The following is a 13555-nucleotide window of genomic DNA, read 5'->3' on the forward strand; positions in this document are numbered from 1 at the left end:
GGGATGAATAATCTTAAAAAAAGGTATATAATTGCAAAGAAATAATTATTCCGATAAAAGATGTTTAAATTTAAAAGATTTTATTCTACATTGAATGCTACACTATTGCAAACATGACTCTCAGTGTGAACAGAGAAAAACAAAGGACATAAAAACTGTCGCTAGTTTCACGCCATCTAATGTTTACCGTTTTTGTTCCGTTTCCGAAATATAGGGGAGGGTAAAGAAAGCAGAACTTTTACACAAGTAAACATAACAGCCTAGATTTTAACTAGCCTCCAGCTGCAGATTTTGCCTCCAAAATCTTCTTCCTAGCCTCCAAATTTTCTCCAGCTAACCGAGTCGTTGTTTTTGCTAATTGGATTTTGACTTAAAACAGATACATTTTGGTACATTTGAATACATTTGGATACAAAAAAAAAACATTTTTTTACTTAAAAATTATAATCATATGCATGACATTTCATAAAAACAAAAAAGATTTATGAAAATTATTAAGACACGAGGTTGACTTTTAAGCAGTTAGAAAAATCGGCTGATGAAATACTGGCCAGTTGAAAACTTTTTCAACCGGCTGAATTTACCCACGTTTCTAGTTTTCTGGATTATTTAATTTAATTATTAATTATTTTTATTAATTATTGTTATTAATTATAAAATTACTATTTATATAAAATTATTATTAATTTTATCAATTCTTACCTATTTGAATAATTTAATTTAATTATTTAATTAAATAGGTTTAATTTTTTCTTACTAAACGTCATATATAGCCAGTTTGGTCTTAGAACGTATTTACGTCAAGCATACTGGAAGCATTTGACCAATGATGTTTAAAATTTCTTAATCCTGTTAAAAGACATGTAAATCTCATTTGTCAATGTAATTTCCTGCGAGATTACAAAAGGAAATGGGTTCTTTCTCATTCTTTCCAATTTAATCTACACTTAGGCACACAGTTTGACCGCTCGTTTATCCAGAAAACTTTCAAAACCTTCAACTTTCCTATGCCAAGGGAGCTGAAAACTTTCAAAACCTTCAACTTTCCTATGCCAAGGGAGCTCTAATCCACATAAAACTAGACTGGGGTGCAGAACTCCCCGAAGACGGGCCGAAAAACTTTATTTGTGATCGATTTTAAACTTGTATACAGGCGATCAAGTTACCTAAGTCTAATAGGCCCGCCCTCCTAGAATCTCATGCAGGCAACCAAGTTTGTTAACAAGTTTGAATCCTAACTTGTTAGAAAGTTGATTTTATTTGATTTTTTTATTTTTTTATTTTGGGCCACAGACAGCGGAGTGCGCAAGTAGATCCTTTGCCTGAAGATAGGGCCCAAAAAAGAGCCCAAATCTATTCTTTCGAGTGGCCTGAAAACTATATCCCTAAGTTCTTGGGCGAACAAAACCCAATTATGGAAACGAATTTTTAGTTTGGGGTCAATGGTCTCCGAAAATGAGATCTCAAATAGGCCTCTCAAATAGATCTCAAATGAGATCTCAAATAGATCTCAAATTTTAATAGATGAGACACATTCAGTAATAAAACCTCTGAGTTGAAAAGTTTTCTTTATCACAGTTCATCCATTCTAGATTTTAACCAAATATGTAATAGCCTACAGACGTTATTCCGAGACGATTTGAAATGATCAAAACTCGATTCTCAATAAAGTTGTCCAAATTACAATTCTAACGATTTTAACAGTCCAGAAATTTTTTCCTAGATTTTGCCTTAGTCTGCTCTTAGAAAATTTACCATCAAAGGTTTTTGCATCTGTGCAGCTACGCTAAGTATTTTGTCAAAAGGAACCAAATTTAGTATGGCTCTGACATATGTAAATGTCTCAGGAAGTATTACTAGTGCAGATGAACAAATAAAAGTTCAAATGGGGATAAGTCCATTTCTTAGGCAGTGAAACAGATACAAAAAGTTCTGGATAATACTGAGGAAAAAAACGCTTCTTGGTCAAAAATAATTTACGCTTTATTGACTGAGAGTTCAATTCCAAATCTTGAGTTGTAAACTTTTTTCCTTAATGTCACGTTAATGCAGTGGCGGATTCAGGGAGGGGCGAGGAGGTGGGAGATCCCCCCTAACGTAGTCTAAAGTAGTGTAGTTTACTAAATTAACGCAAGTTTGCGTTAATTAAACTTGCTCCTAACGCAAGTTTATCGGGTCAACCTATTTTGCCCCCCCTCCTAAAAAATTTTTTTTGTCGCTTTCAATTCCATCGAAAGAGGAAAACTAAAATTTTCTACAGTTTTAAAAAAGATAAAAACGCAATAAAGGAAATACAGTGTTTATTGTATATGTTACCGTGAATGATCGACATTCGTGAATGTCGACATTCACCGGTGAATGTCCAAAATTGTGAATGTCCAAAATATATTTTTCTCCTTGGATTTAGTCAGCGTTTCCAGTCAACTTTTTCAAATTAATGCAAGGTTTAATGATGACTGGTTTGGTTTGGTTTGAGGTTTTTGGTTGAGGTTTGGTTTGGTGAGGTTTATAACCCATTTCCGATATTTCCAACCAAATTTAACCTAACTTTAACTTTTACCATCATAGCTTGCACAAGACTAAAAAGCCGGCTCGCAAAGCTAATTGAATCCAAGCAGAGAAAAAGGAATTTCGGTCATTCACCGGTAAATGTCGAAATTTACTAGATTTCGGACATTCACGGTAGCATATACACGGTAGATTTTGAAAATATCAGGCTCATACCTTTTGTTGGGTAGCAATACATTTATTGAATTTTTCTTTTTCTTTTCAAGTTTTAAGTGAAAACAAAAATTTTGCAATTTTACAGTATGTTCCTCGTCTTGAGGATAAGCTTAGATAATTTTTTTCAGAAACACAATCCCTCTGTCTCCTTCAAAAATAGACTATTAGCTGAATGTTATTTTTCAATTCTGGGAAAGAAGAAATTGGTCCCGTACTTGGGTGTGGCGTTTACTGAGTTCCGTGTTCCTTTAGAGAGTTTTAAATTGGCAGAATCCGTCCACAATTAGGTGAAAGACTACACGAACACAAGCTTTCATTAAATAAATTTATAAAATTTAAAAATAAAAGTGATGAGTTTCACTAAGCTTTGGCTCTATGCGCTTTCGAGCATCAGATCATTTAGTTTTTTTTGACGAGACAACTTTAGTTTGCAAAGCAAATGGTTTACTCTAATTTTAAAAGACCCAATTGAAACTAAAAGATACGTGCATAAAGACCTAGTTGTAAATAGAAATACTGGATATATTTCTATAAACTCATTTTACCCTGAGAATCAACTAATATTCCTTCTCGTTTCAAACCAAGTTCAGTTAATTATATTAACAAAGACCAGATTATTGGACAGGCTGTGTTAATGGTTAGTTTTTTTTGTGTGTATGTTTGTGTGTTTTTCGCTGCTGAGAACGGCTTGGTGGAGGTCCCTGCCAAAATATCTGCTTTGTTTTTTCAATTTTGTTTTTTTCCGACTGACTGAAATCATTTTAAAAAAAAAAACTCTTACAGAGATATTCAGCTTAAATCACTAAATTGTTGATTTGTCATACCCAACTTTTTTTTTTTTAATATTATACTTTTTAATGAAGTCGCCAGACGCTACACCGTGTGTGGCGCTGGCTGCTTTATCTTCGTATGTTAGTTTACCGACAATTCAATTCTTATATATGTTTTATAGACTTTTGAGAAAGGTATATAATCACACAGAAATACGTAAATTATACAGTTTTCAAAGTAACTTCAATAAAAGAAATAGACCTCTTGAAATGTAGAATTTCTGTTTCCAACGTAAGTCTTCTGGTAGTTATATATGAGGTAATTCTCTTCCTCTTCTAGGCTTGGAAATTTGTGGTCACTCTTTCTCGCTAAAATTAGGAAAAAATGAGCTCTATTTGTTAAAAAGTTTTACAAAAATCAAGATTTAATCGAGGAATTTCGGCAAACATGGTGTCATAGTCAATGTATGCTTTGTTATATTCCCGCTCCTCTTAAGGTCATCATATAGAATGGATGGTCATAAAAACTGGTATAATATTTATTCTCAAGTTCTAAGCTCTAGTCATTTTTAATAGTCAAAACCAACTGAAGGGCAATATGACAGCCCTTCAACGCGCCCTACACCCCTGAAGGCTTCTGATAATTACAAGGGTTTGTCTCAAAGGCCATCTCTAGGAATAAATATGAAGATTAACATCTTATCTTCATATTAGTCAGCTGTAGTACGTCTGTAGGGGCTGGAATATTTTCCATTTGGGTGACAGTTGGAGAAGCGATAATAGAATATTGGGCTACTGCACAATTCTGTATTAGATTAGCGAAGTCTATTTGCAGTGCTTCAATTAGCTGAGTCTAATGGAAACAAGTTCAGATTTATGTTCAACTATCATAGAGTACACTTTTAACGTCATCTTTTTTTTTTATTTAAAAATAATTTTAAAACTTCCAATCAGGGCTCCACTCATTTGGTTTTTTTTTAGCTAAGGAGGTTTTTTACTGTTAAGGAAATGAAGTGAGAAATTAGATTTTAGCCCCCTCCCACCACCATCATCTCCTGATTAATTAAAAGTTTTAATTTCCTTTTCAAAACAGCACTAAATATTTAGGTCGAAACTATAATAGACTAAATAAAACTGCCACAATTATGATGGGTTATGTGTGACCTTGAAAGAGAGGGGGGGGGGACTTTCAATCTAAAGTCAAAAACAAATTATTTTTTTTTTACATCTTTTTCAGTATTTGTTGCTCAATTTGATTTAATGTTTACGATGTCGGAGGTAGGACATTTTGATTCTCATTTGGTTCATTACAACCTTACGGGGAAAAATATGTGTGTATGGACATAAATATAAAAATAGAAAATACCTATAAAACCCACTTTTTTGCTCTCCGTGAATTTTTAATTATATATTTATTCCCTTCTAGCACGATATTTGATCAAGTGTACAGCCTTACTGTAATGCTCAGATTTTAGTTGCAAGGCTACCATGGTGATGCAAATCTTACTGTAAAAGAGTAACGTTTAATAGCACCATCTTTTATTTGATTCTAAATATGTTGCTAGTTCTAGCAATTAGGTAATTACCAGCTGTCTGAGTGGGTATCTTCCGAAAGGGAAAAAAGCTCTCATGAGGCGATACTAATGGAAGAAAAGTAAATTGGAAAATAGAGTTTTCTTTTTTTCATTTCATGAGGAAATAATCAATGGTAATCTACCTTATTGTTTGGAAATAATCAAATGTGGATACATAATTTTTTATCTCGGAGGGGTGGGGGAGGGCACGAATGCCTCCAATGGTGGTTTTGACCCTTTAACTCTGTATTTAGTGCATGTTTTCACTTTCTGGGGAGTCACGTGTACCAAAAACAGTCCCTGGAACTACCCCTCGGAAGGAGCAACATTTTAATGTTAAACCAAGGTTAACAATGTCAAGGTTCAAGGTTGTTAATGTCAAGGTTCAAGGTTACCTTGAAATAAATAAACCACAGTAAAAACTCAAGAAATCCAGCCATTTCTGTCTACAGCTTTTGAGAATTTCAGGCTATAATGGATAATTTCTGGTTATTATTATTATTATTATTTATTATTAGAAGGGGTGGATCCACTATCAGTGGGTTGAGTCTCATGCCTTCAAAGCCCATTGCCTCTACACGTCAGAAACTAGGCTCTATTTATGGTTATAGGGGGACCAATGAGGGGTTCGGTCTCCCCACCCTTACCATATATCTTACCAGCTGTCGGACTTCTCCTTCCCTTACTATGTCCTCCAGCTTAACAATAAAATTATGAAATATCTCAAGCCGGTGTCTAATCCTAGCTGGACATTCTTCTAGCAGATGGCTTCTTGTTTCCACAGTGGCCATCTCATATTTTTGACATAATGGGAATTCACCCCTTCCTGTTCGGGAAAGATGTTTCCCGAAATTTACAATTCCTGTTAAGGCTTCTGTAACCATTCTCGTCTCGGACCTTTTCAGTCGTAGGAAATTTTTAGTCACGGTGGGTTTGAACTTCGGGAGTAATTCCTTCGTTGCCAATTTTGTTCCGCTCTCTCATTGCTCCAACCCCTCACTGCCACCTTCCAGCAACTCTGAAAAATTGGGATGAAAGGTTCCAAACCAAAATATTTCAGTGATGTCCCAGCCTTAGCTGCTTCATCTGCCGTCTCATTACCCTTTATTCCAGAGTACCCTGGGACGCACATCAGCGTGATTTGGCTTCCTTTGGATGCCAGGCTATTCAGGGCTTCATGGCATTCCAATTCTCTATATTGCCGGCTCTTTACATTCTGAAGAACCTTTAGGCATACTTGTTTGTTAGTTAGATACATATATCTTTTCCTGTACTTCCCATTCCCAACAGTCTTCCAGCTGCCCATTCTCTTCTGAACATTTCAGCTTGAAAAACGATAGCAAATTTTACCAGGTGATAACTGATTACCTCCTCGCCCACATCAGGAGTGTTCTGATACATTACCACTCCTGTCCCCAATTTCCCATCAAACCGTGAACCATCAGTATAACATGTTATCGCTTTACTTTGCTGGAGTAGATTCATCTGCTCCACATCCTTTCTGTCCTTCATGACAAATACTTTTCCCAATTCGAATCTGCTGTCTTTAGGTCCATTGACTGTTTATCTGTTGTTTAATAGCACTTTTTACTTGTTCTTCCTCTAGAAAATTTTCTACGGGTAGAAGTTCCAAAATAAGCTCCATGGATGCCCTAGCGGTTCCATAATATGCTGAGTAATCCTTAGGCATGCTATCCTGTGCACCAAGAGGGTTATGTGGCTCGCAATTCGAGTTGAATTGACCCAAACTACTATTCCATATGACAAAATCGGTCTTATTACCATCTTGTATAAAAACATGATCTTATTGGGAGTCAAGCCCCGGTTCTTTTCCACCATCCGTTGACATTGAATTAGGGAAGCTGTAGCTTTCCGTGGCTTTATACTCTCTTAGAAAGTCCTCTATTAGGTTCTCTTTGCTCTCTTTTATCTCCTTTTTCAGGGGTTTTAAAAGTTCCGGGTAAGCATCCCAGTCTTCGGGATTATTCGTTCAGATAGCAGTTCTTAGCAGCCTTCGGGTCAGTTTTCTTCTTTGGCTGAAGTCCGGAAGTCCACCAGTTATTGGCTTGGTTCTCCTCTTCAACAAGAGTTGGAGGGGCTGCTTGTTTAAACGCACGGTTCATGCTTTCTGTGAGTCTTTCTGCCTCCTGGTCTAGATCCTCTTCAGCGATTCCAGGGTTGGGAAGCAGATTGGCAAGTTCTTTGGCTAAAACTTGGGTTATAGGTTTGTCAATTTGTTTTCCTTATATCCCAAATATATGGTTAATATACAAACCTACAATAACATGAGAGTTCAATCTGGACTTGTCTACAAAATAATCACGAAACATTCCAGTTGAAACCAAAAAAGAGAGACATTTTTAAAATTGAGTTCGTTTTAAAGATCGTATCGAATGAAGCGAATTTGAATCTTATAAAATTGTCTTAAAACACAGATTGTTATTGCTTCAGCATTTATTTTGGACTTGGGATGACAACTTACAATTACCGACAGGACAAAGAGTACAGTTTGGTAATCCTCTATAAACACTAATTCGGAGAAGAAAACACTAATAGCAAAATAGTGGTACCAGGTACCATTGAATTTCCCCATACAACATTCTTTCTATATATAAGGGTTGCTACTATGACAATTGTGTGATACCTAATAGGATCAGACGTAGCCTTAGTCTAAATACAGAGCTTCCACAAGAAAATACTATTATAGCAAAACTCTTTTTTTATGATATGCAGAAATTTTCTATCAATCAGATTTTACGGTTTTTTCAATTTTAATCTATGCCTTTCCCTGCTTTTAATATAGCCTAGGGTTATATATTCCTCCATTAGGGGGGGGGGTAGGACGCACGACTATCGACCATTCATAGTAGCACCCAATGTATTTGTAAAGAATGTTGAATAGGGTATTCAATGGCACTAATATTTCGTTACAGCTTAATTTTTTAAGTTTTACACCCCTTCCTCCTAACAAAAATTTGTTACTTTTTTTTAATTGTCAATATTTTGCATTATTAATTTACTGCTAAAAGGAAATTAGTATACAAAAATAAAACAAATCAAAGGAATCATCAAAATTTTGCATATCGCCTAGGAATATAGCTCCCCCTTTAGGTAAAGGGGTGTAATATTCAGGGTATTGACCATCGTATTTCAAAAGATTGTTGAATAGGGTGCTCAATGATACCAATCCTTCTCAAATGTATTAGGCGTGCAGGATTACCATCACTTTGTTTTTACCCGTGCTTCTTTAACAAAGATGAAAAAATAAATGCCAAAAAAATATTACCATCACTAGAGAAAAATTCACCATAGAACATTTCCCTTTTAGTAGCTTCCACACTGTGCGGCATGGGTAGATATTGCGTTGTTTATGGTCCCCCCAATTAAAAGCGCTGCCCCACAAAATGAATTCCTACATGCGTATCTTTCTTCCTTATTTGGTTCACCCCATACTTTTCTATTTTCTAGCGAAAAATTACATAAAACACTTGCATGAAATATAAAAAGTAAAGTTCCAGTCCACTTCCAATCTACTTCCAGTAGCAGTCCCTTCCAAAGTCCCTTCCAGTCTACTAAGCTTTGCCTACTGTTCAAATCCACGAAATAATAAATATAAAGAAATATTAAATGTAAAATTTGGACATTATTCAACAGTTTTAAAACCTTTAAGCATCGGGGGTGATCACGAGAGTAAAATTTCCCTGGTCTAGCCCAGACTTCCAAAAAAAGCAACTATCTTTAGCACAGCTCCCTCCTCCGAATTTGGAAAATCTTACCATCACTCACGAAGAATTCACCCAAGAATATTCCACTTTGAATAGAATCCGCACTTTGGAGAATGTTTCTTTAGGAAACCCTAAAAAACGAAAAGCACAAAAACAGAAAATCTTACCCTCACTCAAGAAGAATTCACCAAAGAACATTCCACTTTCAACAGCCTCTGCACTGTGAGGTATGGAAAGATATTTTGTTGTCCACTCAAATACATTTTTCTCGGGGTGAAACTGAACACCATAAAATGGCTCGCTTATCCCTTCCCATAGAGAGACGAATTCAAGACCATTACTATCGTGATTTATTGCAAGAACTCGATATGTCTCATCTAGTCGAGATAAGGTCATGTTCTATTGAAAAAAAAAATTGGATTACGAACACATTGTTAACTCTGTTTTCTAAGAGGTAACGAACTAGTTGACTAATAAGATTACTAAGGAGCTTCCCACTTTTTAAAATTGTATACACCGTGCAACGGATGCCACACGTGTCGCGACCATACTTGGTATGGTGAAAGCTAGCCTACAGGTGACGCTACAGTAGGTAACCTCTACAGGTGGCGCTGAGTGTACTACACATGGAGGAAAACGCGGCACTCCATCATTGTAGACTCATACGCATATTGAATAAATTTGGGACGGGAAAAAATAACTCGTCATCACAAGCTAAAGTTTTTTGGACCCATTTAGCTTTTCAACGGATTTCGGAAAGAATCTGTTCAAAGGGTCATCATCTTCAATTATGTGATTTATTCAGTAAATAGACTCACCTGGTTGCCTAACGGTGGCGCAGGGTATGCCACGTGTGACACAAATTTTACCACGCTTGTGTGGCAAACGTCACTCCAACGTACCGAGGGATTAACTTGGAATATTCGGCAACGAGTCGGGATTACTTATCATCTCAGGTTTTGGACTAAAACGATTACTCTATAAATAACTGGTTCATATAATTCAAGCTTCTCTTACTCATATCCTTAAAGACGGGGTAAATAAGGGAAAAACTAGACTGGTAATCTGTTATGTTTAGGAAAATGCATAGGGAATGGAGAAAATGCTTGGGGGAGGAGGCATTTAAGACGGATTCTGTTGAACCCAAAATTTATGCTTTCAAGATACTAATGTTCAACTAAATTCAGTCAATATTCATAATTTTTGTACTGTATAGTTGACAATCATCCTCAGTTACAACAGATAACAAGACGGAGTCTCAGTTATAATAGATATCGAGTCCTGAGTGCATTAAAAAAAAAAAATGAAAGAAAGCAGGTTTGTGGAGGGAAATATAAATTAGCTTATGATAACACCGTTACTGAAATATAAACTGTCTTTCTTATTAGCACTAATCCAATTATGAAAAAGATTATTTAAGTAAAATAACACTCATATATATATATATGTATATATATATATATATATATATATATATATATATATATATATATATATATATATATATATATATATATATATATATATATATATATATATATATATATATATATATATATATATATATATATATATATATATATATATATATGTGTGTTGCAGGCCATATATGGAGCTCATCCGGAATGATTCGGACCATGTCTGCTGACCACGTACCTCTGGATACGGGGTTTCCCCTAACTAAACGCTCCGATCAGGGTGGCCTCAACCTCATGAGGTGGATGGAGCCCACCCCAGGATTCTCAGTATCCAGGTAAATCCTGGCTCCAATCAGAATCCATGCCTAGGGTCGGTTGGGCTTGCAACCCTCCACCCGAGAACCTTCTTTTATCCCATCACGACCCTTGCTTGCCCCTGGACTGAGAAATGACCAGCGTTTTAATCTTCTTGACCAAGGTGGCCTCCTAATTATCACCTGGAATGTATTGACATTAAAGTTTCCCGGAGCTAAGACGCTTCTGGCGATGGAACTGAAGCGATTCCGCATCTCTATTGATGGAATGACAGAAACCCACCTTCTCTGGTCTGGCCAGACAACCACCAGAAGAAACAGAGTCGGACTAGTTCTTGATGACAAATCCAAGAAGTGTCTACTGTTATTCACTCCCGTCTCGGATAGAATCGGTAATGCTCAACCCAGGCAAAAGCAAGGGAAAATGACGATCCTTAATTGTTATGGCCCGACAAATGAAGCCGACACCAAAACAAAGGACACCTTCTACTGTGCCCTGGCGAATGAATTGTCTAAGATATCTCCGCACGATATTATCATTCTCCTGGGTGACCTTAATGCAACTGTGAGTGACAACCACAACTTATGGTGACAAGACAGTGGACCAGTTACTCCGGATTCCTTAAATGACAATTGTCTAAGGCTTCTACAACTCTGGAGCATGCACAACCTTATGATCACGAATACCATTTTTGCAAGGAAGGATCATCACAAATATACATGGTACAGCAACGACGGCCATACCAAAAAAATGATCGACTACATCATCGTGTCACAGAGATGGAGGTCTTCGATCAGTAACTGCAGGACGTATAGGGCAGCTGAAATTGGTAACACTGACCATTGCCTCATCGTCGCTAATATGCGACTAAGGCTCAAAGCCCAGCACCCAGAACGGCGCTGTGATCAATATCTCTCGCCTCTGCGATCAGAAGATACGCTCGAAATATGTCATTTATGTCTCGAACCGCTTTGACGCACTCCTGCTATTTGAAAGTTTTGAGGACGCATGGCTCTCGTTCAAAAAGAATGACCTGGAATCAGCAACAGCAAATGTTGGGTGGAAAAAGCGCGCTAATAAAGCGTGGATTCAGTCAGATACGCTTGACATCAGAGAGTAGAGACGTAAGGTGAGGTTACTCGTTGACATGCCAACCCATAGTAGCCTTAATGGTGTCCGCAACAAACTGATACAGCGAGACGAGAAGCAGTCTGTGTAAAGGAAAGCACATGAGCAAGAGGGTGCAGCCAAGAAAGGTGAAGTTGGCAGTCTCTATAGCCCTCTCGGTTGCATCTGTTGTCTCTGTGGATGGACAGCCACTCAGTGACGAAGCTTCCCAGGTTAGTCGATGGAAGGACCACTTCTAGGGCCTCCTCAACACCGAAGCCGTAGCACAGACTGACCAGGAACTCGTCAGCCTAGCTGCCAGCATCCAGGAACTGCTGACAAGTGACACAGAAACTCCTTTCGCGTCATCAGAAATCTACACAGTAGTAAAACGTTTGAAGAACAACAAAGCGGCTGGCGTATGTGGAATATCTGCTGAGCTCCTGAAGTATGCCGGACCGGCGATGCTACTTTGGCTCCACATGCTGTTTTCTGTGGTTTGGCACACAGAGTGGATCCCGAAGGACTGGCGAGTTGGTGTAATCCTCCCCTTATGGAAGAGAAAGGGGAGCAAGAGCATCTGTTCGAACTACAGAGGCATAACACTACTATCAGTGCCTGGAAAGCTCTTTGCTATGACCCTGCTGGATAGATGCACGAGTATCCTCAGAAGAAAGAGGAGAGTCCAGCAGGCGGGGCTTACGCCCGGAAGATCCACTGTCGAACAAATCTTTACCATGCGTCAGTTAATTGAGAAGACGAAGGAATTCAGGAGGAAAGCATATGTAGCCTTTGTGGACTTCAAAACTGCGTTTGACTCGGTGGATCGCAACTCACTCTGGCTGATACTTCGATTTATTGGTTTACCAGACAAATACTGCAATTTGTTTGAAAAGCTTTAAGAGACCGTGATTTGCGTCTCCAAGTTAACGGCAAACGGAGCATGACATTCGGCATCAAAACAGGTGTACGCCAAGGGTTTTCCGCCGCCCCGGAACTGATCAATTGCGTGTTAGACCGTGTCATGACACGAAAAACAAATTACCTGCCCTTTGGTTTGCAGTTTGAAGATCAAGTTCTGACGGACGCTGACTTTGCAGATGATCTTGGTCTCGTTGCTGACTCAATCGACCAGTTGACCGACGCTCTGGAAGTCCTGCAGGAAGAGGCAGCAAAAGTGGGGCTGAAAATAAACCGGCTTAAAACGAAGATAATGACAATTGAGTCTCCAAGCCCAGTCTCGCCCCCTGAGAACATAACTGTTTGCGGAGCTCCTGTCGAAGATGTAAAAAACTTATCTTGGCTCCGTGCTGTCTAATGACGGTTCTATAGAGGAAGAGGTGTGCAGCTGAATTTCAAAAGCCTCGTCTATCGTAGGAAGGCTCAACAATCTCCGGAGAATGCCGCATTTATCTAGGTGCACGAAGATGCGAATTTATAATGCATCCATAAGCTCGGTCCTCCTCGGGGACGATTTTGTAAGCAACGCAAGGTTGCTTGCACTCACCTCCCTTGTGCCATTCTTCGTCCAAAAAGCGTAGCGTACTCTCAGATGGTTCGGACACCTCCTGCGTATGCTGACGACAACCCCAGCCCGAATAGTCTACGATTTTGACGCTAGAGCTCATGGCTGGTCTCGCCCGAGGGACAAACCTCAGACAAGATGGAAGGATAGCCTCGACAAATTCCTGGAGGTGGCTAACATTGCTGTCAACGAGGCCCCACTAATAACAGCAGACCGGTCAGGCTGGAGGAGCAGAGTTGTCATGCTCTCTACATCAACCCCAACGCGGCAGGAGCCTTAAGTCAAAGTAAGTCATATATATATATATATATATATATATATATATATATATATATATATATATATATATATATATATATATATATATATATATATATATATATATATATATATATAT

The 13555-nt window shown here is 38.0% G+C and overlaps 1 protein-coding gene across 1 annotated transcript in view; it reads right to left on the reverse strand.

Annotated features, from left to right (window-relative positions):
• Positions 1–3678: 3678 nt before the first annotated feature.
• LOC148939847 (gamma-glutamyl hydrolase-like) overlaps positions 3679–13555 on the reverse strand; it is a 62140-nt gene continuing 52263 nt past the window's right edge. The window contains exons 6-7 of the mRNA XM_089106481.1: positions 8961–9192; positions 3679–3863 (exon numbers count right to left, since the gene is read on the reverse strand). Coding sequence (XP_088962607.1) covers positions 3739–3863; positions 8961–9192 — 357 coding nt within the window. The 3' untranslated portion in view covers positions 3679–3738. The remainder of the gene's footprint in view (positions 3864–8960; positions 9193–13555) is intronic.

Source organism: Artemia sp. Qi Xiang Cuo, chromosome 20 (assembly GCF_049724085.1).
Source record: "Artemia sp. Qi Xiang Cuo chromosome 20, ASM4972408v1, whole genome shotgun sequence".
NCBI classification, from domain to species: Eukaryota; Metazoa; Arthropoda; class Branchiopoda; order Anostraca; family Artemiidae; genus Artemia; species Artemia sp. Qi Xiang Cuo.